Below are 24700 nucleotides of genomic sequence, written 5' to 3' on the forward strand. Positions count from 1 at the left end.
TGTCTGTGCATGTCTATCAGAAGATAAAGTTGAATGTGAATGTAAGTGTAGTAGAGTTGTGTAAGTTCAGTGGGACAGCTACCCATCAGGACAATAGAAAACGCCCTTCATACACTGAAGTTGAAGAGGTATTAAGAGTCCTTCATTACTCTGAATTTAATTGAAACAAAATGTGCTATTCATATATTCACAATACCCTATTAACGACACTGAGCTTCAAATGATTTTTCTATGTTTTAAAGGTTAAGCAAAAAGAAAAAGTCAACTCAGTACATATAGCACTTTGGAAACCTTTCCCAATGGCTCAAATGTACACAGTGCGAGCCACAGTACAGCAAGTCTCTCCCAGGTTGGTTCTTCCCTCTTGAGCTACTAAGCCCTGAGCCCATTGCTAAATGTACTGTGCCACATAAGCCTTGCAAACATTTCTATCTTTACTTTGCCCAAGGCCCAAAAAAATTATAGTGTGAGGAGAGACGAAACTTCCTTAAATTCCCTACCGTGAGAGCAACGATTTATAGCTTGCTACAAGCTCTTCATTGTCAGTGAAGTTTTACCTATAATTGCTACTACATCGCCATAGGACACTGTCTCGGAGCAAGGTACTCTCATATTCCTGCACTGCTGAAATACAAGTAAATGTACTGTGATCGATAAATATAGACAAACATTTGCATTTGTGGACCACGTATGGTTCATATGTGAGGACTGAGGAGCAAGGTCACTGCTTCCTCTTATTCCTGCATGAAGAAAAAATTAAGATTTACGATTAGAAAATGAATCGTGAACGGCATGTCAGTCAAAGGCGGTCTCCAGATTAGAGCAGTGACTTGGATTTCCAAAATCTGCGTCCCAAATTACACCCTATTCCCTATATAGTACACTACTTCAAACCAGAGCCCTATGTGCACTGATCAAAAGTGTTGCACTAAATAGGGAATAGGGTGCCATTTGGGATGCAACCCTAGTCTCCACTGTTAATTTTCATAGGCCTTTCAACCTGCCCAGTAAGTCTTTTCACAATCTAGTTTAAAAGTGTGAGTTCAATGTAGTTCAAACTCAGTGGTACAGCATAAGTTAAGAAGTAATACTATTTTTGAAACATAAATCAAAACTCAGATACAACTTAATAAAAATCACAAGATAAGATGTGGGTCATGGGGGGGGGGTCAGCCGCCTTCTACGGCAGCAATTTAAAAGCACCAGAAAATCAACTTGTAAAGTAATACAAGGTGAACGTTCTGTGGAATGAAACAAAGCAAGTGTACACCTAAAAGATGTTTGAGGGAGAAGAAGGAAATAACATGCTGTGAGTTTCCTCTGGTCTCCCATGGAGGAAAAGCAGTGGAATCAATGAACAATGATTAAAATAGGGAGATGCTGAGTCACATGTAGGCTAGCTTTGTCATTCACAACTCTAAGACTATTGAAATTATTGACAATATTGCATGTCCGCCTTACAAATAATCCTTCTGCCATAAAGGGAATTTAAAGGTAATGTTTGGTATATATAACAGATTAGTTTAAACGATGCACTAACTGTAAGTGGGAGCATAGTTAAATCCAATCTGTCTTCATCTAACTAGGCCATCTGAGTTCCTTTATACAAACAACCTTGATAATGCCCAAGGTTAATACATTGTATTATCCAGAACCATCAAATACAAAACATTTTTAATTGTAATGTATGACAATTCTAATGTTTACCTGGTTCTAATTAACTGACATGCCTACTTAAATAATGGTTAAATAAATAAATAAATATATTTTTTTTACCTAACTCTTAACCCTAACCTTAACCCTAACATTAACTCTAACCTTAACACCTACCACTAAACCACAGCCTAGCTAACGTTAGCCACAACAAATTGGAATTCATAACATATCATACGTATTGCAAATTCTTAACATATTGTACGAATTGTAATTCATAACATATCATGGAAATGGATGATGGACATCCTCAAATGAATACATTACATATAATAACATACTAAATGGAGTGTCACAGATGTACATACAGAATAGTACAAAATACTCTGAGACCAGATTGACTGTACACTGTCTAATTCTAACTGTGGCCTGTTGGTGTAACATACTGGAGCGTACTGCTTTCATGCTGTAGGAGCAATGAAACAGTATATTCTTGATACGCTCCCTTGGTCAGGTTAGAGAAACTGGTGCCCAGCTACAAGAACTGGGCTACTTGTCACGCCCTGACCTTAGAGAGCCTTTTTATTTCTCTATCTGTTTTCTGTTTCTTTGTTTTTGGCCGAGTGTGGTTCCCAATCAGAGGCAGCTGTCTATCGTTGTCTCTGATTGGGGATCATACTTAGGCAGCCCTTTTTCCCCACATTTAGGTTGTGGGATCTTGTCTTTGTTTGTTGCATGTGTTGCACTCCGAAGCTTTACGCTCGTTGTGTTGTTTATTGTTTTTTGGGTGGAACATTTAATAAAGAAAATGTACGCCTACCACGCTGCACCTTGGTCCGGTCATTCTACCACTAACGACGGACGTAACACTACTGTACATCCAATAGATGACTCAGCTCAACAAAATCTCCTCAGAAATGTACCCAAAGCATCGGCTTTGGTAGATGGACAGCAGGCAATATCTATGGCACTTAAAGTACATATTTTGTGGACAGTATCTCTCTCACAATGCATTGCTCACAAAGTATAAAAATCATTATTTTCAGGCAAGTATTCTGAGAAACACACTGAGCTCCAAAAGTATTGGGACACATGTTTTATTGTTTTAGTTATGTACTCCAGTACTTTGGATTTGAAATAACACACTGACTATGAGTTTAAAGTGCAGACTGTCAGCTTTCATTTGAGGATATTTTCATCCATATCAGGTGAACCGTTTAGAAATTACACCACTTTTTGAACATAGTCCCCACAATTTAGGGAACCAAAAGTATTGGGACAAATTCATATAAATGTGTATTGAAGTATTTGGTCCCATATTCATAGCACGCAACTACTACATCTGTAAGGACTGGGTGTCGGAGTGCGAAGTCAGGCGCAGGAAAACAGAGGATTCATTGATAATGTTCATTTAATGAACCACGGAGAAACAACGGCCACCCCACTAGACACTGGGTGCTCACAATAAACTACCCCAGACACGGGGAACGAAAACAGTTCAGATGTGTACTCCAACATACACAAACACGTAACGTCAGAATAACAAACACCAAGCTTACAATAAACAATCCCGCACAAAGAAACGGGCGGGCCAGCTGACTAATAAAGCCCAACTAATTAGAACAAACATAAAACAGGTGTAACCAATAAACACATAAGGAGTGGGAAGAAAAGAATCAGTGGCAGCTAATAGGCCGGTGACGACGACCGCCGAGCGCCACCCGAACGGGAAGGAGAGCCTGCCTCGGTCGAAGTCGTGACAACATCAAGCTTGTTAATCTACACATTTGTTGGATGCATTTGCTGTTTGTTTTAGTTGTGTGTTCAGATTATTTTGTGCTCAATGGAAACAAATGGGAAATAATGTATTGTGTCATTTTGGAGTCACTTTTATTGTAAATAAGAATAGAATATGTTTCTAACGACTTCTACATTAATGTGGATGCTACCATGGTTATGGATAATCCTGAATGAATCATGAATAATAATGAGTGAGAAAGTTACAGACAGACAAATATCATAGCCCCAGGACATGCAAATCTCTCACCATTACAATAACAGGGGAGGTTAGCATTTTGGGTGGGTATGATATTTGTAGATTTGGAGCTCACTGCAGCTGCTTGGCAAATCCTGTATGATTGAACCCCTCATGTTCACTCAATCTATTATTCAGGTCTGATCTCCCCGCATGACTTGGAAAAATATTACATCTTCAAACAGCCATGCTAAATAACTTGTGGGCTTACTAAAGCTTCTAGTGTTACCCTCTCTGTTGTCAAAGTTGACCTGGCAAGAGTAATTTAATACTTTTTCATGCCTATTCATAATACACAAAAGAAGTTTAATATTTTTCTTGGCAACAACAAAAAGACAGTTTCCGAACGTGGCCAAATGTATAGGTTTCTAAACTCATGTGTACAGTATATCAATATCAAAGGAAACAGTTTTCAAGCATCTGTATATCTTTCCTAAGAAATCATAAGGCCATCTTGAGGTTGTGACATTCCATCTTGCTACACACGTTAGCCTTAAAGCTGGAATTCTTAATGGTGAAACTGCCACATCTTTTTGCGATATCACAACAAAGATGTTTCTGCAAACAACAAACACAGCAGCATATGTACTGCACTTGTTTTTTACCTTGATGCGTGACACTCCCCACCTTAAATACTGAATTATCTGAGCTTTTTAGATCAAGAGCTAGAGTCGGTGTCAGGTTTTTATGTTTCAGCACTGTGAGAAAGACCCAGCGTTCGGAGTTTACTGTGAGGAGGCAACAAAGCAGAACTGATTTTTCTATTCCACCGTGAGGCTTTTATTAGCAAAAGTGAAGATATAGTCAGCAAAATGTACAAGTATTTACAAACATAATAAACTGTATCAAATAGAGCTCTTCAAACCAACCCCAGGCTACAATAACACCTGAAAACTCAGCAGCATGGCAACCTGTTCCCTGTCCCACAAACGAAGGAATGACAGGGTTTAAATACCAATACCTATGATGCAACCAATGAGAACAAGCCAATTAACATTATGATCAGTTAACATTCAACAGCATGAAATAACATTTAAAAATCTTCAGATGATACACACACGAATAACCTTGAGCACACATATCAATTACAGTGCAACCATTCTTTTAGCATAAATACAATCTGGGATAAGAACATGTACGTCCACCTGCGATAAGAAATTTCCGCTATATCCATACACTGAATAAACCATGCGCACTTGAACGCACCCCATTGCCTGTCAATTCTCTGGAAATGAACAGATAACCCTCTACGAACAACAAGGTAATAATTTACCAAAAGGACATCGCTAGCCCCACATTATACAATTCATAAATGCATGTGTTTATCATAAACCATTAACCGTTTGCAATTTTGGATTATTGATAAAAGCATGTCTTTAGATTATGTGACTAATATCATAGGACGATGTTTGTGACAAACACCAACCTTGGAAAGAGGAATCATTGTAGTAGTGGAGATTGATCTTCTTTAAGAGTTTGTGAAACCTTAGAGCACGGCAGTGGTGTTTGTCCATACTAAAATCACCCACCAGAGTTCAATAAGCAGAAATCTGATAGCATTGCTTTCCCAACTGTGTGTGCAAAGGCCAAATATATTTATTGTTCAGGCTTTACCAGCACTGACAGAAAGTGAGGTGCATTTCTCATATGAACAATGTTCATATATATGTTCAAGGCAAAATATTGATTTCTTGAAGAAAGGCTCTTGAAAATATAGTTAAGCCACAGTATTCCTTGAGCCTAGGTGAAATACTTGTTTATCTGATGGATAAGCTGCAAGTTTCACATTAAGAAAGTGAATGGCTGTTCAGACAGCATTATGTTACATTGTGAGTTATCCAACAGAGAGAGAATTATAAGCCATTTACAAGGCAATAGAGCTCAACTATCAATGCAAACCAGAACCTGTCATTGGGTAAGATTATACAGTATGTGTTGCTTTCTCTGACTGTCAAAACAAACACAGTGCTTCTGCTCATCATTATTTGGCTGTGGGCTGGGAGTAATACATATTTGAACTATCAGGGCAGGCAGGGGTCAATAATCCAGAACAGTGGGGTAAGATACAAAAACATCAGGCAGTCACAGGTTCAGGGCAGGCAGACCGGTCAAAACCGGGAAGGACTAGAAAACAGGAGCAAGAAACAGGCAGGAGCAGGGAAACAAACGCTTGTAGGTTTTACAAACACAACGAAATGGCAACAGACAAACAGAGAACACAGGTATAAATGCACAGGGGGAAGCTGGGCGACACCTGGAGGGGGGTGGGGACAAGCACAAGACAGGTGAAACAGATCAGTGTGTGACAGTATAGTGTCTTAGCTTACACATTTTACAGCTTATCTCAAGTGGTACGATCTCATTCTGAAGGGATTTCTTAATTAATGTTTAGAAAATTGGAGAAGTCCTTAAGGGATTAGAGTAATCTCTAAACAAAAGCATCTATTAAGATATTAACGTAACGTTAATTAGTCCAGTTCCGTATCACATTATATGCAACTGGAAAGCCATCAAAGTATCCATCAACAAGGTTATTTGCACATGATGATGTCTTTCCAATCCAATCCAGATTGCATTTTCCATGCTCAGTCTGAGAGCAACCAGATCCCCCTAAATATCTGATATTTCAGAACCTGATTCGGAGAGAAAGGGAAAGTGTTTTTCGTAGTCGTCACTGGAATATAAAGTGTTGAAAAATGCCATAGAAGAATTGGAACCTTGTTCATAAAGAGCTAACATCAATTGTAGTAGTTCCTACAGATAGTTTACCATTCCCGACAAGTTTTACCTTGTAACAAGTGCCGACTTCATGTCATTGTACCATATAGTGAGTGCATTCTAACTATAATGTCAAATATGGTCGAAGCACTGTATAGTAGTTGCCGTCAAAGTGCCACAAGCAACCATTTGATGTCTTTGCGATGATGGCTTGACAGCCATGTCTCACTGTGTTTTCCACTTGAAGTATTCCAGTAGGAGTAGAATACACATGGAAAGAAAAAAGAAGACATATGTTTGAAGGAAGGATGGTAAACCTAGATCTCTTTAGCAATATGTTTATAACTTCTTCAATCAAAGAAATGGAAGAGTTGTGGAGAATCCAAGGGGGATTCCTTAAAGATTCAACCCTGACAGGTGCAGTATTCAGTATCAACATTATTTATTTTATTTACTAAGCTTAATCCATTGAGAAATGGGAAGATATCTCACTGTACTCCAGGCAGACGACATCTGCTCTGTAATTCTGAAATGTATTGCAACATACAACTCAAAGACACAAGCTTTATGGCAGAGTAATGTCCTCATTTAAAATAATGGCTTCACCCTCCCTAATATAAAATGATAGTTGCAGCACTGCCATGCAAAACCATGATTCAAAATACTTGTTTTTGAGCTAAATGAACAAGCTGAGGGAGCCATCAGTTTCCTGTCCGTTCTCTTCATGGTCATATGAATCACTAATACGCCCAACAGAATGAGAATGGGCTGTGTCCATTATGGAAAATAACCTCATCCCTTTATCTGACACATTTCGAAAGGCCGATATTGTCCATCAATTTGAACATAAAGTCATAAATGCCAGAAAAAGGGGAATAGACTGACAAATTCCTTTTGTGTGCTGTGAATCCTAATGATCATTCAAACGGCCTGGGTTATACAGTGCATGTGGAGGGAAGCAGAGGAATTCATCACTCCAGTTATTGGTCAGGCAGAGACTCAATGGCTGCATCCCAAATGGCACCCTATTCCCACCCTCACGCTCCCTGTTAAAAAGTGGTACACTACTGTATAAAGGGAATAGGGTGCCATTTGGGATGCATCCAATGTTTCACTTTTGTATGTGGGTGAGCCTGACAAGCAGCAAGCTATGGGGTAGCAAGGTGAAAGATGCGGTTTTTATTCGATGATATTACCACTGGATAGCCTTGGTTTGTCCGGTGGTTGGTTAGAATACGTAAGTACATGCTAAGAAGATGTGTTTTTTGATGTGGGCATAATGTAGTGTCTAACCACAAATGAAATCAGCAAGTACAGTGCCTCCTTGTGTCAGATGAAAGTAGGTAACCATAAGGGCATAACATCTCTGATTGCCTTGTACCTGATATGTAAGTAAGGCAGTTATATACTGACCACTGCTTATTCTGTTTTCCAAAAAAAGGGACGTAGTGTTTGTCAGAGCACCAAAGTGCACCATAACTGCATGTGATTATATGCCGACAACAGAGTCATCTGGTAAGGTTTTTTCACTAGCAGTTCCTCTGGCGTAATACCCATGTCAATAAATAATTATGCAGGATATCTATCGAGATAGGAAGCAATTAAATAATTGACTACTACCATTAACAAACAAAGCATTTAACACTGAACACACTAAGGGATCCATCAATCCAAATACCTATTGCTACATCACATGCATTTCAAATTGATAGTATGAATAGATGTGACACCGTGAGCCTGATGTGTAAAACAATTGAGCCGTTGAATGTGCTAAACTAACACCGTAATGCCAAAGCTAATGTTATCAAACTAATTTGGTGTTGGCTCTGGGAGCCCGAGGTAGTTCACTCAGGATCATTGAGCACTGTAATGTCCTGAGCCCGTCAGTGCACTGCAAATTTACTCACTTGCATTATGCCAAAAGTAGCACATGGGATAATAGAAGCTCCAGCCCCCATAACAATTGCAGGTCTCACCCAGTTGGGCTTTGTAAAAAAAAGTGTCTTCATTGCAGTGATTTGATAGGATACCTCATGTCAGCTGCATGGGTAGACAACTTGCCTAGAGCATAAATAGGAAGTCTCTGCATAGTTTAAATTTTGCACAGTATCCCAATAATATAAATACCAGGAGCTGTCCATGGTGGATTTAGGGATATGGACCATAATTGCACAATAAAAGGTACCATCCATAATTAAAATACCTGGTATTTAACAAAAAAAATATGTAGTGTATTGATGGATATGTGAAATGATTGACTTTCTGTTAAATAAAACACTAATCTTATTTTCTTGTGATTGTTTCTCAATTTCTTAGACGAATTCAAGGCCTTCATGAAAAAACTACCAACAGACCGTTTTTTAAACACATCCTTGGTATTCAAGTTTTGGGCAGCAGATGCAGCTCTCCAGAGGCGCTACATCCAATTGGAGAGCAGCACCAATTTGATTCTTGGGAAAGCCCAGAAGATTGTGAGGAAACTATTCAGTCTGAGCAAGCGATGTCCCAAACTGCCAAGGATCAGCCTCCCAAGAGAAAGGTATGATAATGGGAACATCACATGCTCTCAAATTATTCCACAAATAGATTATAATATCTGCCACATCAGAAATGAAAACGTCTTTATATTGGCATTTGAACATCTTACACCTACTTTAAATGACATTAATTATTACATAGAACCACTTCATGGCATTTTATCACCACTTTGTGTCCTCTTTTATATCAAGTAATTTGACCAAGCAAAGTTATTTTATTTGGGTCAGGTCTTAATATTTTTCCCTATAGCTAAAATAGTACACCCTTAATCACATATACATGGCTGAGTTGTCTGTCATTTAGAGGCAATTTGGTATCTGATGCTGTGCGAAAACCAGGCCAAGCATCTGAAATGAAATAGAGACAAAGCTGTTTAGTGTCTCCATCCTGATTGAAGGGGTCTGGGTGATGTGAGGTCTGCGGTGGCATGTCTGTAATCAAGTGCTCTTAGAGACAACAGGTTGGTGTGAACCACTTGCCCCCTGAACACCCACATTTCTGTGATAAGCGCTACCTCTGGCTGTCATTCACTCATTAAACTCTGTTCAAACAAATAACAACAATCTATTCAGCTCAGCTGAGCCAGAAGATTTCTACATCATCATCATCATGTGCTATATAATCCCTCATTTTGGAATGCATGTCTGCGGAAAGGAATAAGTTGCATATTTCAGCTTTACGTAGTGCAATTCCCAATACAGAACCAGTTGAGGAAAACTCGTCTTTGCAGAACCAACTCCAACATAGTGCTTAGTAGAAAGTTACAGCAAAGTACTCAATTGTTAATTTATTTACATTATTTGTGTTTTTTTCCCTCAAATGTTGTTGCACCAAAAATACCTCATCCTACCAATGCTTGTACATAATTCATGAACACAGACTTAAGCTCAAATCCACTTTATAATGAACATTAAGTATAGCACGTCAAATCTAATAGAATCAAAGAATACATTAGCTATGACATATTAGTACTTAAAAGAACAATCCTTCATAAGTATGTTGTGCCGGTTCTGGAACATGATATGCATAACTCTGGAAGACACCCATCCTCCAGAGTAAACTGAACAGGTGGAAGAAGGATCTACTGCGTAGGGTTCTTGGTGTTCTTCTGAATCCCTAAGACGAACGCCCACATGAATCATTATTTGGCACTCACTAAATGGGAGGATGTTAAGTGAAAGTTAGAACATCGTCTTCACTTATGTCCTTTATGCACTCTTCCTCTATCCTTTCTAAAGGCTACAATAGTGTTAGTCAAAGGAAAAGTAATTTGATTAATGATTGAATGCATTTATTGATAATGAAGGGCACTTACAAAGATTTTTAAGTAAAGATGATTCCAAAGTCAAATTATGTTTTTGAAAATAATTATGTTAATCTTAATAACAAATATGACTACTGATGTTTGCAGAGAACACATTACGCAAATGTCTCCCTTCTTGTTACGGATTAGCTTATTTCATTTACCTAATATTGTGCTCTTTTCTCTTTAGGACACCAGGATATTGGCTGAACAGGGCCCAGTCACTCCTGTACTGCAATGAGCATGGAGTCCTGGGCACGTTTTCAGAGGAGGTGCTGAGCTGCACCTGCACTGCAGAGCACAGTAGTGCCTGCCAGGGGACAGTACCCTGTGTGGTCGGAGAGGGGTCATCCTGCCTCTCATGTGCCCCAGACAACATCACACGCTGTGGCTCCTGCCACCTTGGCAACATCCTGAACCTGGGCTCTTGTCGGCCCAACATAGCAAACTCTCTGGACCACTACCTGAACATTGACTTTGACATGCCGGATGCAGAGTTCAAGTACCTGCTCCAGCGGCTGGACAGTCGCATGGAAGTCCATGCCATCTACATCAGCAATGACGTGCGTCTGGGCAGCTGGTTCAACCCAGCCTGGAGGAAACGCATGCTTCTCACTCTAAAGAGCAACAAAAACAAATCCAACCTCATTCATATGCTAATGGGAATCTCATTCCAGATCTGCTCTACTAAAAACAGTACCCTGGAGCCTGTGCCTGCCATCTATGTCAACCCATTTGGGGGTAGCCACTCAGAGAGTTGGTTCATGCCTGTCAGCCAGCAGGACTTCCCAGACTGGGAAAGAACTAAGGTGGATGCCTCTCTGCAGTGCTACAACTGGACATTGATGCTGGGCACCAAGTGGAAGTCCTTCTTCGAGACGGTGCACATTTACCTGCGCAGCCGCATCCTGACCGATGACCCCACCGTCAACGAGACCCTTTTCTACGAGCCCCTGGACCTGGACGACCACACGTCCAACCTGGGCTACATGAAGATCAACAGTCTCAAGGTGTTCGGCTACAGCATGCACTTTGACCCCGAGGGCATCAAAGACCTGATTCTGCAGTTGGACTACCCTTACACGCAAGGCACCCAGGACGCAGCCTTTCATATGCTGCTGGAGATGAGAGACCGCATCAACCGGCTCTCCCCGCCTGGATTGCAGCCATTGGACCTCTTTTCATGTCTGCTCCGCCACAGGCTCAAGCTCTCCACTAGTGAGGTGGTGCGCATCCGAGACTCCCTCCAGATTTTCAACTCCAAGCTGCCCAATTCCTCAGAGGCAGAGCTGGGCCAGTTGTGCAGCTAGCTCAGTCTAAATTAGAGTCCAGAGAGTGCTGTGCTGCTGGTTACTCTAAAGTCAGTTGCCAATTTATCCATCTGGTTTGGAAAACATGTACATATATTTCTCTGAGATGTCTAGAGCATTCCTATACACTGGCTGACAGAGCTTGGAGTGTGTTGGCTCTGTTGGATATGGAGTGATGTCATGACAACAGATTTTGCTTTGCACAGATAGAGTTTTTAATATAAAGAGCGAGGAACTGAGTTTGGAAAATAATTGCTCTGGATTGTTCATCTGTTGGCAGGAAGTTGAGGAAACAGAAGAGGATTTCCCTTTCTAACGTTTTTTTCTTTGGTTACAGAATGATTTCATTTAAAAGAGTCTGATGGGCTGAATGAGTTGATTATGCTTAAAGGGATAGTTCAACCAAATTACAAAATGACACATTGTGGTTTCCTTACCCTGTAAGCAGTCTACGGACAAAGTATGACAGCAATCCATGTTTTGGTTTAGTTTCCCTGGCACTGTTTCCACATGCTAATGTTTTGGAATTTGTGGCAGAAATCCTATTCAAGTCATGGGACCGATATTAGCATTTTTCACGCATCATGTCCAAATTTTCTTAAAGTATCTAAAGTTGAATGTAAAGCCCAACAAAGTCACTTATAGATGAGTTTAACATGATGCACAGAAATTTCTAATATCGTTCATGACTTTTTGCCACAAATGCTAAAACATTAGCATGTGGAAACTGTGCCAGGGAAACTAAACCAAAACATGGATTGCTGTCATACCTTGTCCATAGACTTACAGGGTAAGGAAACCAATGTGTCATTTTGTAATTTGGGTGAACTATCCCTTTAACGGTTTATTATGATAATCATCCCCAAAAATGTTATCCTTGCCTTTCCATTTTATCTGGCATTCAAAACCCTGTAAAATATGTATTTGTGCTTAAAATTTGGTTGGGAAGCCCAATAGTAAATATTTCTATTTATTTATTCAGCAACATTACTATACCAAAAGAAGCTGAACGTAGTGGCAAAATGAATGGTTAAAATGTCTTAAATGTTGAAATGTCTTTTTGAGAGGATTTCAAAAGGTCTGTGGATACAGCTGTGTACATATTGCTCCATCTAAATCTAGATGTGGAAAGTACACATTGCTTTTTAGATAACCAAGTGCAAAGACCAAAAAAATATTTGTAACAAAATAAAATCATGCCTTATGATGGAGAATCAATGTTCAGACAAAAAGCACATTCAGCTGATTGTTTCATTTTCAGGCTAGATCTTTTGAATATACAGTTGAAGTCGGAAGTTACATACACTTAGGTTGGAGTCATTAAAACTCGTTTTTCAACCACTCCATAAATTTCTTGTTAACCAACTATAGTTTTGGCAAGTTGGTTAGGACATCTACTTTGCGCATGACACAAGTACATAATTCACTGTATCACAATTCCAGTGGGTCAGAAGTTTACATACACTAAGTTGGCTGTGCCTTTAAACAGCTTGGAAAATTACAGGAAATGATGTCATGGCTTTAGAAGCTTCTGATAGGCTAATTTACATAATTTGAGTCAATTGAAGGTATACCTGTGGATGTATTTCAAGGCCTACCTTTAAACTCATTGCCTCTTTGCTTGACATCATGGGAAAATCAAAATATCTCAGCCAAGACCTCAGAAAAACAATTGTAGACTTCCACAAGTCTGGTTCATCCTTGGGAGAAATTTCCAAACGCCTGAAGGTACCACGTTCATCTGTACAAACAATAGTACGCAAGTACAAACACCATGGGACCACGCAGTCGTCATACCACTCAGGAAGGAGACGTGTTCTGTCTCCTAGAAATGAACATACTTTGGTGTGAAAAGTGCGAATCAATCCCAGAACAACAGCAATTGACCCTGTGAAGATGCTGGAGGAAACATGCACAAAGTATCTACATCCACAGTAAAACGAGTCCTATATCGACATAACCTGAAAGGCCGCTCAGCAAGGAAGAAGCCACTGCTCCAAAACCGCCATAAAAAAGCCAGACTACGGTTTGCAACTCACATGGTGACAAATATTGTACTTTTTGGAGAAATGTCCTCTGGTCTGATGAAACAAAAATAGAACTGTTTGGCCATAATGACTATCGTTATGTTTGGAGGAAAAGGGAGGAGGCTTGCAAGCTGAAGAACATCATCCCAACTGTGAAGCACGGGGGTGGCAGCATCATGTTGTGGGGGTGCTTTGCTGCAGGAGTGACTGGTGCACTTCACAAAATAGATGGCATCATGAAGATGGAAATTATGTGGATATATTGAAGCAACATCTCAAGACATCAGTCAGGAAGTAATATCTTGGTTGCAAATGGGTCTTTCAAATGGACAATGACCCCAAGCATGCTTCCAAAGTTGGGGCTAAATGGCTTAAGCAAAACAAAGTCAAGGTATTGGAGCAGCCATCACAAAGCCCTGACCTCAATCCTATAGAAAGTTTGTGTGCAGAACTGAAAAAGCGTGTGTGAGCAAGGAGGCCTACGAACCTGACTCAGCTCTGTCAGGAGGAATGGGCCAAAATTCACCCAACTTATTGTGGGAAGCTTGTGGAAGGCTACCTGAAACATTTGACCCAAGTGAAACAATTGAAAGGCAATGCTACCAAATACTAATTGAGTGTATGTAAACTTCTGACCCACTGGGAATGTGATTAAATAAATAAAAGCTGAAATAAATCATTCTCTCTTATTCTGACATTTCACATTATTAAAATAAAGTGGTGATCCTAACTGACCTAAGACAGGGAATTTGTACAAGGGTTAAATGTCAGGAATTGTAAAAAACTGAGTTTAAATGTATTTGGCTAAGGTGTATGTAAACTTCTGAATTCAACTGTATTTTGCAAACATAACACCACATTTTTGGAATAGGCCAACTGTATTTGCATTCTAATGAGTACACCGTATTGTGGATCTTACCTGTAAATGTCAGTCACAATTCCAGTTCAAAGGTGTTTTTTAGCTCAAACCTTTATTAATTTTTTTCACGATAGGCCTACATGTTGGAACTCAAATGAATATGTGCTGGAGGACATACGTTTTTGTTGGTATAATATTACATCTGGATATGTTTGAAATATTTTACACTGATTGTGATGGTTCAACAATTTGCCGTACTGTTATGGTATCTCCATTTCATATGTTAAAGTACTATTTGGTCTTTCATTATCTACAAAACCTACACCTTTGGTGAAAAATTACTGTCATAAATCTACTACTGGAATAGCTGTTTCTAGGATTTATCAATTGTACCATTTGACAAGAGTGAACAAGGAACCTTTGGTCTTGACAAAGACATATTTAAATGTCCCTCTTCACAGTACGAATCCTCTGTGTCTCTAATATATAAAGTGCAGCATTTGCAAGGTAAGATAAAAAAGAACATTTACAAGGTTGTCACAGAGCTTGGGAACCAAACACACATTGTCACATCACATAAAACTCACTGTGCCTCTGAACAACCTGGGAAAAACCTCAGACTATTTTAATAAGATGGGAGTCACAAACACAGAGTTTATAAATAAAAGTGATTTATCTTGGTGTCATCAAAAAAATCAGCACTCGCCCTTCAGCTAATCGCCAGGACAGTGGAGGAAACCCAATCAATCAAGGAGGGTCTATTATGCTGTGTAAACTTTTCAAACATTCCCACAAGAAAGGGAGTTGGCTATTTTTCTCCGATGATTTATGATGTTTTGAGAGTCCAATAACTGCATTAATGTTGTGGAATTGCTGAAATAAAATGAGGTGTTGTGCTTGGATTCTTTTTCGCCTGTACATGTGTAGGTCATGTAGTAAAGTCATCAATTACCATTTGAATTATGAGTTTGGGGAAATGTTAGAAATACAAATTGTCTGGAGAATAGATTGTTGATGAGAGAGAGAGAGAGAGAGAGAGAGAGAGAGAGAGAGACTATGAACATTATCAACAACATATAAATGTACTATTGCAATTTCATTACTATGAACATTATCATATAATAGAGACATTAAACTTTCCACTCCACTGCACATCCACTTGCATATCAGTCTGAAATCTAAGCATGCAAAGGAATGCATAAACTCTCCTTGACCTGATTGGCTAGCCTCTCATTACATGATAAATATTATTCACTGAGTACAGCAGAGGATTTCAAAGAGCATTTATTTGCCATTTTGTTTATTTCTGTTTGTTGTCTCTGACTGCCTCAGTCCGTAAGACAGTAACTGACAGTTAAGCATGGCTGGCAGCACACGGCACTTATCATACCACCCAGATGTTCTTCTTTCTTACTTTGTATTATTTTATGTCAATCAGTGGTGTGCATTTCTTCAATTTCTTCCCATTCGGCCAAATTATACTTCTTTTTACATTTGCTGCACTTCATTGTTAGTGGCGGTCGTCCTTGAGCTTTTTATGGCCACCATGTACCTAGCTGGAAAGCCCTTTTCATGTGTGCTCTATCTAGTTTCATTGGTGATAGGATGCCTGGTATGTAAATATCCCTGTGGAAATAAATGGCCTTCTGTAATGCCAACACTGTCACTTAGCAGTGGCCTGTTTGCCTAGTGTGCAAGTCTTGGGACTGGTGCCAACGTCCTTACGCCTCAGAAAGGGATGACCTCACTATTATGGTTTATTACTCTGGTTATTTGATATGTGGGGGACATCTTTCTTTCCATATGTAGACCGACCTTAGCTTTTCAATGGGTAATGATATGAGAGAATGGCACCACTATAAGAAGTGTAATCATTACAGTTTGATTTTAATATCATCTTTAGCTGAATTTATTTAATTCAATTTTGAATGTTGTCCGAATTGCTTTTATCAAAATCAAACTAAAATACCTTTCAGAAGACTTACACACAGGATAAAGGTAATAGTTACATGGTTAAAAGATTTGAACAAGTTGTAATTACTTACAATTATCAATGATATACTGTATCTCTGATACAACTTGAGTTATAAATTGTTCCTATATTTCTACCATGTTACTACTACCTACTCCTTTATATTGTGCTGTAAAGTACATTACTTATGGGGTTGATGCCAAAAGCTTTCCGAGAGCCATTCGAGAAATAAGCAACAAACTCTCTGTATGTCAAAACTAAATTAACAGCTTACTGTTTCAAACAGAATTAACCCAAGCAGTTTTCTGTACAGTACGAAAAGTAATTGTCTTTGGGGAAAATGAACAAATATTTCCTAAATGCCTTCAACTTCCGTACATTTATAGAATGAGATGTGGTTTTGCCCCTAAAAGCTACAAATGTCCAGAACCAAAGTGCTGAATGAAAATATTCTTGGGTTGACTACATCCACTTTTATCAGACACTACTTCACACAGCTCAATCAAGAATATTAAATATCTAATCAGAATCTGGAGGAAATAATTATATTTGATGATATGACAATGTTTTATGTATTTGTATCTGTACATATGACGTGCGACATACACAAACATACTGTTATGTCTACTGGTTGGCTCTGTTAAGAACCGTTTACAGTCCTTTCAGAAAGCATTCATACACCTTGAGTTATTCCACATGTTGTTCTGTTACAGCCTGAATTAAACATTTATATTTTTCTTTATCTGACCCATCTACACACAATACCCCATTATGACAAATGGAAGACATGTTTTTATACATTTTAATAAAATGTGTTGAAAATGAAATATAGAAATATCTAATTTACATAAGTATTCATACCCCTGAGTCAGTACATGTTAGAATCACCTTTGGCAGTGATTACAACTGTGAGTCTTTCTGGATAAGTCTCTAAGAGCTTTGCACTCCTGGATTGTACAATATTTGCACATTATAATTTTAAAAATTCTTCAAGCTCTGTCAAGTTGGTTGTTGATCAAGACAGCCACGTTCATGTCTTGCCATAGATTTTCAAGCCAATTTAAGTAAAACTATAACTATGCCACTCAGGACTATTCAATGTCATCTTGGTAAGCAACTCATGTGTATATTTGGCCTTGTGTTTTAGGTTATTGTCCTGCTGAGAGGTGAATTTGTCTCCCAGTGTCTGTTGGAAAGTGTCTGTTTTTCCTATTCTTAGCTCTATTCTATCCTGGTCCTTGTCAATGACAAGCATACCCATACCATGATGCAGCCACCACCATACTTGAAAATATGAAGAGGGGTACTCAGTGATGTGTTGCGTAGGATTTCCCCCAAACATAACTCTTTTTATTCAGGACATAAAGTTAATTTCTTTGCCAGATTTTTTGCAGTTTAGTGCCTTAGGATGCACATTCTGTACTGGCTTCCTTCTTTTCACTCTGTCATCTAGGTTAGTATTGTGGAGTAACTACAATGTTGTTGATGCATCCTCAGGTTTTTCCAGCCATGTAACTGTTTTAAAGTCACCATTGGCCTCATGATGAAATCCCTGAGCGGTTTTCTTCCTCTCCAGCAACTGAGCTAGGAAGGACACCTGTATCTATGTAGTAATTGGGTGTATTGATACAATATCCAAAGTGTCATTAATAACTTCACCATGCTCAAATGGATATTTACCCATCTACCAATAGGTGCCCTTCTTTGTGAGGTATTGGAAAACCTCCCTGGTCTTTGTGGTTGACTCTTTGAAATGCAGTGCTCGACTGAGGGACCTTATAGATAATTGTATATGTGGGGTAGAGAGATGAGCTAGTCATTCAAATATCATGTTAAACACTATTATTACACACAGAGTGAGTCCATGTAATGTATTATGTGACTTGTTAAGTATACTTGTACTCCTGAACTTATTTAGGCTTGCCATAACACAGGGGTTGAATACTTATTGACTCAATACATTTCAGCTTTTCATTTTTTATTAATTTGTAAAACATTCTAAAAACATAATTCTACTTTGACGTTATGGGATATTGTGTGTAGGCCAGTGACACAAAATCTAAATTTAATCTATTTTAAATTCAGTCTGTAACAGAACACAATGTTGAAAGTCAAGGGATGTGAATACTTTCTGAAGGCACTGTAACTTTTTATTCTTATTGTTTGATCAAAAATATTTGTTTCTCTCAATGTTTAACAGGATGTAAATGTTCTTATATTAAATAGTAAAAAGAAGACTCACTAAGTTTGCATTGATTTGTCTTCCGTCGATATAAAAACAAAAACTTGAATGCACAGTATTTCAAATATGCTTTCCGGGGTTGGGGGGGGTTACCTTTTGGCAGTTGCTTAAGTGTTCTGATAATGATATTAAATTCTGAGTAGTATTGATGTGTTGCTATGGCAATGTTACTCTGCATGGAGGGGCAAACTTTACCTTGGACTGTTGTCGTGGATACAACCACAAGTCAATATGTATGTATTAGTAGCTGACAAATGTATGATCTGGACGAAGACTAATATTCAAATTGAATAAAGTTCATGGTGGTTTATTTATCCCTGCCAAAACCTCTTAAAGAAATAAAGGTCAGCCCAGAAAAAGAGGGAGAGAGAAATTGGCATGCAAGCATTCTATGCTCGGGTAAAGATCTGTGAATCGATAGGCTCACTGAGGGCTGACAGAATGACAGGTGCTAGGATTGCTGAAGGACATCCGGGGAGGAAGAGGGATACAGAGAATCTAGCAGATAGCTTTAATGAATAGTAATTATTTCCCAAGTAGAAGTGTGTCTGTGCAGCATTGGGTGGAAAAACTCACACTAAGCAGTCAACACATCTGTTTCACATCTTCCTACATGTCATGACTGTTAGAGGCTGTGATTGTATACAATGCAGATGTACTACTTGCTGCCCTACATCGAATCATGGCATGATGCCGATGCTGAAACTCTATTGCCTTTTGTGTGAACAGGTTTTGAAGAAAGGCATTTAGAATGAGAAGTTCTCAATAGCTAAAAGTTATTCAGCTTCATGTCCAGGTAGTAAGGGTGGAGTACTGTGTGAGGAGAAGAGATTATTTAATCCACTTAATGCTGAGGTCACATGATGAAGTGAAATGGGGTGAGAATTAGGAAGAAATATGATATTTTAGGTGACATTTAATGATGTCTGACTGCAAATTAACTTCATGATGAGACACAACAACAAAGTACTTCACAATAAATTATTGATTTTTTTATGATTTATAAATGACACAAGTTTCCTCACCACTCAGTGCTCTCAATCTTCTCAGTCTTCAAGACCTTTAAGTTAAGTTACATTTTGAGACCCAGACTATTATGGAAAGTTAGAATTAACTCTCTGTGTCCTCAGGGCAGAGAAACTGTGAGCGGGATTGTGAAAGCTGTCCAAATATAAATAAATAAAAAAGGACTGGCTTTCTTGATCTCTTCTTGATGCTCTAGGCGATGAAACAATAAGAGGACAGAAGAGGGCTTCTTATTGGCTGTGACTTATCTGAAGCTGAACTGGCTGATTGATGGTTGGCAAGAAAAAGAACTTCAGAAAACCTCTCTATATCTTTGGCCTTAAAAGTCCATTTTTGGTGTTCACCACATTTGAAGATGATGAGGGATACAACCACTTCATTAAGTCGTAGCAAGGGGTTAGATACAATATAAGGCTGCTACCTGGCTGCTTGTAAAATCATGTTGCTGCAGCCCCATTGATGGAGTGTGAGTGGCCAACTACTGTAGTATAATGGTTTTGAACTTGGCAAACAATCAATAGCAATACTAAAGGCTCAATGAATACCTTGAAGAGTGTAGAGGGGAGGGGAGAGATGTGATTCAGTCTTTCTCAAGTGGAATGTACTTCAAAGGGGCTGTTTGCTACAAGATTGTCAAAGAAAAAAACGATCTACAATGGCCAGTACAGTAAGTTGTCACATATACTTAGCTTTAAATCTTCAATAAAAGTTTTAGGTAGGTAGGCATTCATGTTTGATGTGAGCTGAAGTGAATGGTTTCATTTATTTAGTTTGGTTTTATTTATCTAATTCATTCATTCAACGATACAGCTCTCGTTTAACACCATTTGATAAGTGTATTTTGGACTGATATGATATTATAACAATGATCTCATAACGTGAATGAGATCTTGGGACCTCTCATCTTACTCAGGTCTACAGCAATATGAGGGCAGAAAAACGAGTGCAGAAAAAAATGCAGACACTGTATCTTGCAAAGAAATCTAATAGCCTTGAATTTGCAAAACATCCACCAGGTCCTCTTGGGTAAACATTGGAAGCCAGCCAGGAGGGAGAGGGGGCAGAGAGGAGAGGGGACAAAGAAGTTATCTGAATCATCAGGGGGAGTGAAAGATGAGTTTGAGGGAGATCAGTGATGTGTGAAAGCATATGCCACTTGTGGGGTTCGGGCTTTGTGAGTCAGTGGTTTTGAAAGGGAGAAGCTTTGAGGAGTTATCAAGGTCAGAAAGCCTATATGGATGTTTGAAGTGTCCTTGATGCCATCAAAGGGTTATTCTCTTCAAGTGGTGACAAGAGGTCCAGTTAATCCAAGAAGTCGCCCAGGGGACCTGGACACTAGAAAATATCAGCAGATATATATGCCAGCACTGTGTTCAGAGAGAGACACCAGAAGAGCAAGACAGGGAAAATGCAAATAACAATCCCACAGGGACAGAAGGAACCATTGTTGTCTCCTTGAACACAGGGGAATCTAGGAAGAAATGAGGGACAAACCTAGGAAGGAAGTCGGCAGCCTTGTTCAAAGTTGTGGACCGTCCACACGACATAAAACATGTTTCCAGCGACAGAAAGTTGAAGTGAAAGTTGGATAAGGAGTGAGCTATAGTTAAGCCAAAGAGCTATATGACAGATTATGAGACTTCCCGAAAAGAAAGTACAGGGACCAAGAGAACGAGGGGAATTGTATTGCCACATGTTGATTGTTAGAAGTTTTCAGTTTGATCTATAACATTTTGTATTATGTTCCTTTAAATGTTTTGCAGCACAATGGGCAAATTGGTGATTCCTGAAAAACTATAAAAGTTTCATTTACTTATAATTATGTTAGATGCATGGTATTCACTTGACATCTAGCTGTGTGTGACTGATGGGTTTGTATAGTTCTCCTCCACACCAAACCTGTGTTTAAATAGTGTGTTTGCCACATCTTCCTTCCTATTTTCTACTGTCTATCAGTCTCCAACACTCTCAAGCTTTCATAGCCTTCCAGGTGTAAAGAAACAATATTTTGAAAGCCAAAAGCACAGGCAGAATATACACTTGATGTAATAAAAATGCAAACATTTACACTGCAATTAGTGTGGCTGTAGCGTATATGCGCAGATAAGAATGATCTCTATTGTTTATTATCTCCCTTGATCGCACAGTTAAAATTGTTCAGTGTATGATAAGGTGATGCAATGCATTGCTAATACTTAATCAGTACACTAAATATACGAAATAATGTAGCAGTGTGGAACATGGGATGGTAAAACATTTTCAGTAACTTAAACTAAAACCATGTAGAAAAGATAATGTAGCTATATATTTATAGATAAGATCATCTTTGAGAACTAACAACCACCAGAATAAAAACTAGACAGTCAGGCATAAAATTCCCTGAATGTCATGGCATGGAGCCCCCATTGATTTTGTTATAATGTTTGAGTCACTCAGATAGCATAAGAATACAGCATAAGCCATGGCAACATGTGTAGAATTGCAGGAGATTAGCTTTAAAGTAACTGTCCAGTGTTTCCAGATTCCTAAGAAATACGCCCATTACCATGCCATCCTATGATAACTTTGCCACTGCTGCTAAAAATAAACCCTGAAATAGCGAAACTACACTGAACAAAAATATAAACACAACATTCAAAAATGTCATTGATATTACTGAGTTACAGCACATGTAAGGAAATCAGTCAATCAAAATAAATAAATTAGGCCCTGATCTATCGATTTCACATGACTGGGAATGCAGATATGCATCTGTTGGTCACAGACACCTCAAAAAAAGGTAGGGGTCTGTATCAGAAAAACAGTCAGTATCTGATGTGACCACCATTTGCCTCACACAGCGCGGCACATCTCCTTCGCATAGAGTTGATCAGGCTGTTGATTGTAGCCTGTGGAAGGTTGTCCCACCCCTCTTTAATGGCTGAGCAAAGCTGCTGGATATTGGCGGGAACTGGAACATGCTGTCGTACACGTAAATCCAGAGCATCCCAAACATGCTCAATGGGTGACATGTTTGGTCAGTATGCAGGCCATGGAAGAACTGAGACATTTTCAGCTTCCAGGATAAAGTGTAAAAATCTTTGCGACATGATGGCAGGGAATGAATGGCACGACAATGGGCCTCAGGTTCTTGTCACAGTATGCCTGTGCAGGCAAATTGCCATTGATAAAATGCAATTATTTTCTTTGTCTTTATGGAGCCCGGTGTTTTTTATTGTATTTTTATTGAACCTTTATTTAACTAGGCAAGTCAGTTAAGAACTTCTACCGCCTCAGAAACCCGGATCCGGGAGCACCCCCCACAACCCCCACCAGTAAAAAAGATGACTAGCATAGCTAGCATAGCGTCACGAGTAAATACTAGCATCTAAATATCATTCAATCACAAGTCCAAGACACCAGATGAAAGATACACTTCTTGTGAATCCAGCAATTATTTCTGATTTTTAAAATGTTTTACAGGGAAGACACAATATGTAAATCTATTAGCTAACCACGTTAGCAAAAGACACCATTTTTCTTTGTCCACCATTTTTTCTCTCCACCAGTAGCTATCACCAATTCGACCAAATAGAGATATTGATAGCCACTAACCAAGAAAAAACCTCATCAGATGACAGTCTGATAACATATTTATTGTATAGCATAGGTTTTGTTAGAAAAATGTGCATATTTCAGGTAGAAATCATAGTTTACAATTGCACCCACCATCACAACTCGACTAGAATAGATACAGAGAGCAACGTGTATTACCTAATTACTAATCATAAAACATTTCTTAAAAATACACAGCGTACAGTAATTGAAAGACACAGATCCTGTGAATCCAGACAATATTTCAGATTTTCTAAGTGTCTTACAGCGAAAACACAATAAATCGTTATATTAGCATACCACATGTGCAAACATTACCCCAGCATTGATTCAAGGCAAAAAGAGCGATAGCATTATCACCACCAAAATATATTAATTTTTTCACTAACCTTCTCAGAATTCTTCCGATGACACTCCTGTAACATCATATTACAACATACATATAGATTTTGTTCAAAAATGTGCATATTTAGCCACAAAAAAACGTGGTTATACAATGAGAATAGTAGCCAAACTGGCCAGAAAATGTCGGGCGCCATCTTGGACCGTGATCTAGTCTAATGAATAAATAATCATAAACTTGACAAAAAAATACAGGGTGGACAGCAATTGAAAGACAAATTAGTTCTTAATGCAATCGCTGAATTACTTTTTTTAAATTATCCTTACTGTGCAATACAGGGTGCGCCAAAGCGAAGCTACCCCAAAGAAAATGGCGGCATATGCGTTTAACATTTTTCAACAGAACAACGATTTATCATCATAAATAGTTCTTACTATTAGCTGAACTTCCATCAGAATCTTGGGCAATGTATCCTTTCTCCGGTCTAATCGTCTTTTGGTCGAAAGATGTCCTCTTGTCCTGTCGAAATGGCCACTAACGTTCGGCATGTACTGGAAAAGTGTCCAACTATTGGAAGTGCGTCACAAAGAAATGCCAGAAAATCGCACTAAACGGATATAAATTGCTATAAAACGGTTTAAATTAACTACCTTATGATGTCTTTAACACCTATAACGAGTAAAAACATGACCGGAGATATATTACTGGCTAAACCAAAGCTTGGAAGGAGGCCAGTCCGACGTCCATCGTGCGTCAAGCGCAGGGAAGAAAAGAAAGGTACTTCCGCCCTTTGGTCTTTTATAAAGTCCCAGATTGCGCAATCGACTCCATTCAAATTGTCACCACTTACTGACATCTAGAGGAAGGCGTAGGCAGTGTTTGTAGCCCCATAGCATTCACAGGGACCTAAAAACTGACCTGGGAACAGAGGCCAAGATTTCTGAAATCTCACTCCCTGGCAGGAAAAGTGCTGTAGAATGAGTTCTGTTTCACTCAGAGACATAATTCCAACGGTTTTAGAAACTAGAGAGTGTTTTCTATCCAATAATAATAATAATATGCATACTGTACGAGCAAGAA

General features: G+C 38.9%; 1 protein-coding gene across 1 annotated transcript in view; it reads left to right on the forward strand.

Moving 5' to 3' along the window:
• Positions 1-18650, forward strand: part of LOC129814122 (BMP/retinoic acid-inducible neural-specific protein 3-like) — a 101758-nt gene extending 83108 nt beyond the window's left edge. Inside the window, exons 7-8 of the mRNA XM_055866940.1 lie at positions 8723-8945; positions 10438-18650. Of these exons, the coding sequence (XP_055722915.1) occupies positions 8723-8945; positions 10438-11557 (1343 nt within the window). The 3' untranslated portion in view covers positions 11558-18650. The remainder of the gene's footprint in view (positions 1-8722; positions 8946-10437) is intronic.
• The last annotated feature ends 6050 nt before the right edge of the window (positions 18651-24700 follow it).

This window comes from Salvelinus fontinalis, chromosome 17 (genome assembly GCF_029448725.1).
Source record: "Salvelinus fontinalis isolate EN_2023a chromosome 17, ASM2944872v1, whole genome shotgun sequence".
Lineage (NCBI taxonomy): Eukaryota > Metazoa > Chordata > Actinopteri > Salmoniformes > Salmonidae > Salvelinus > Salvelinus fontinalis.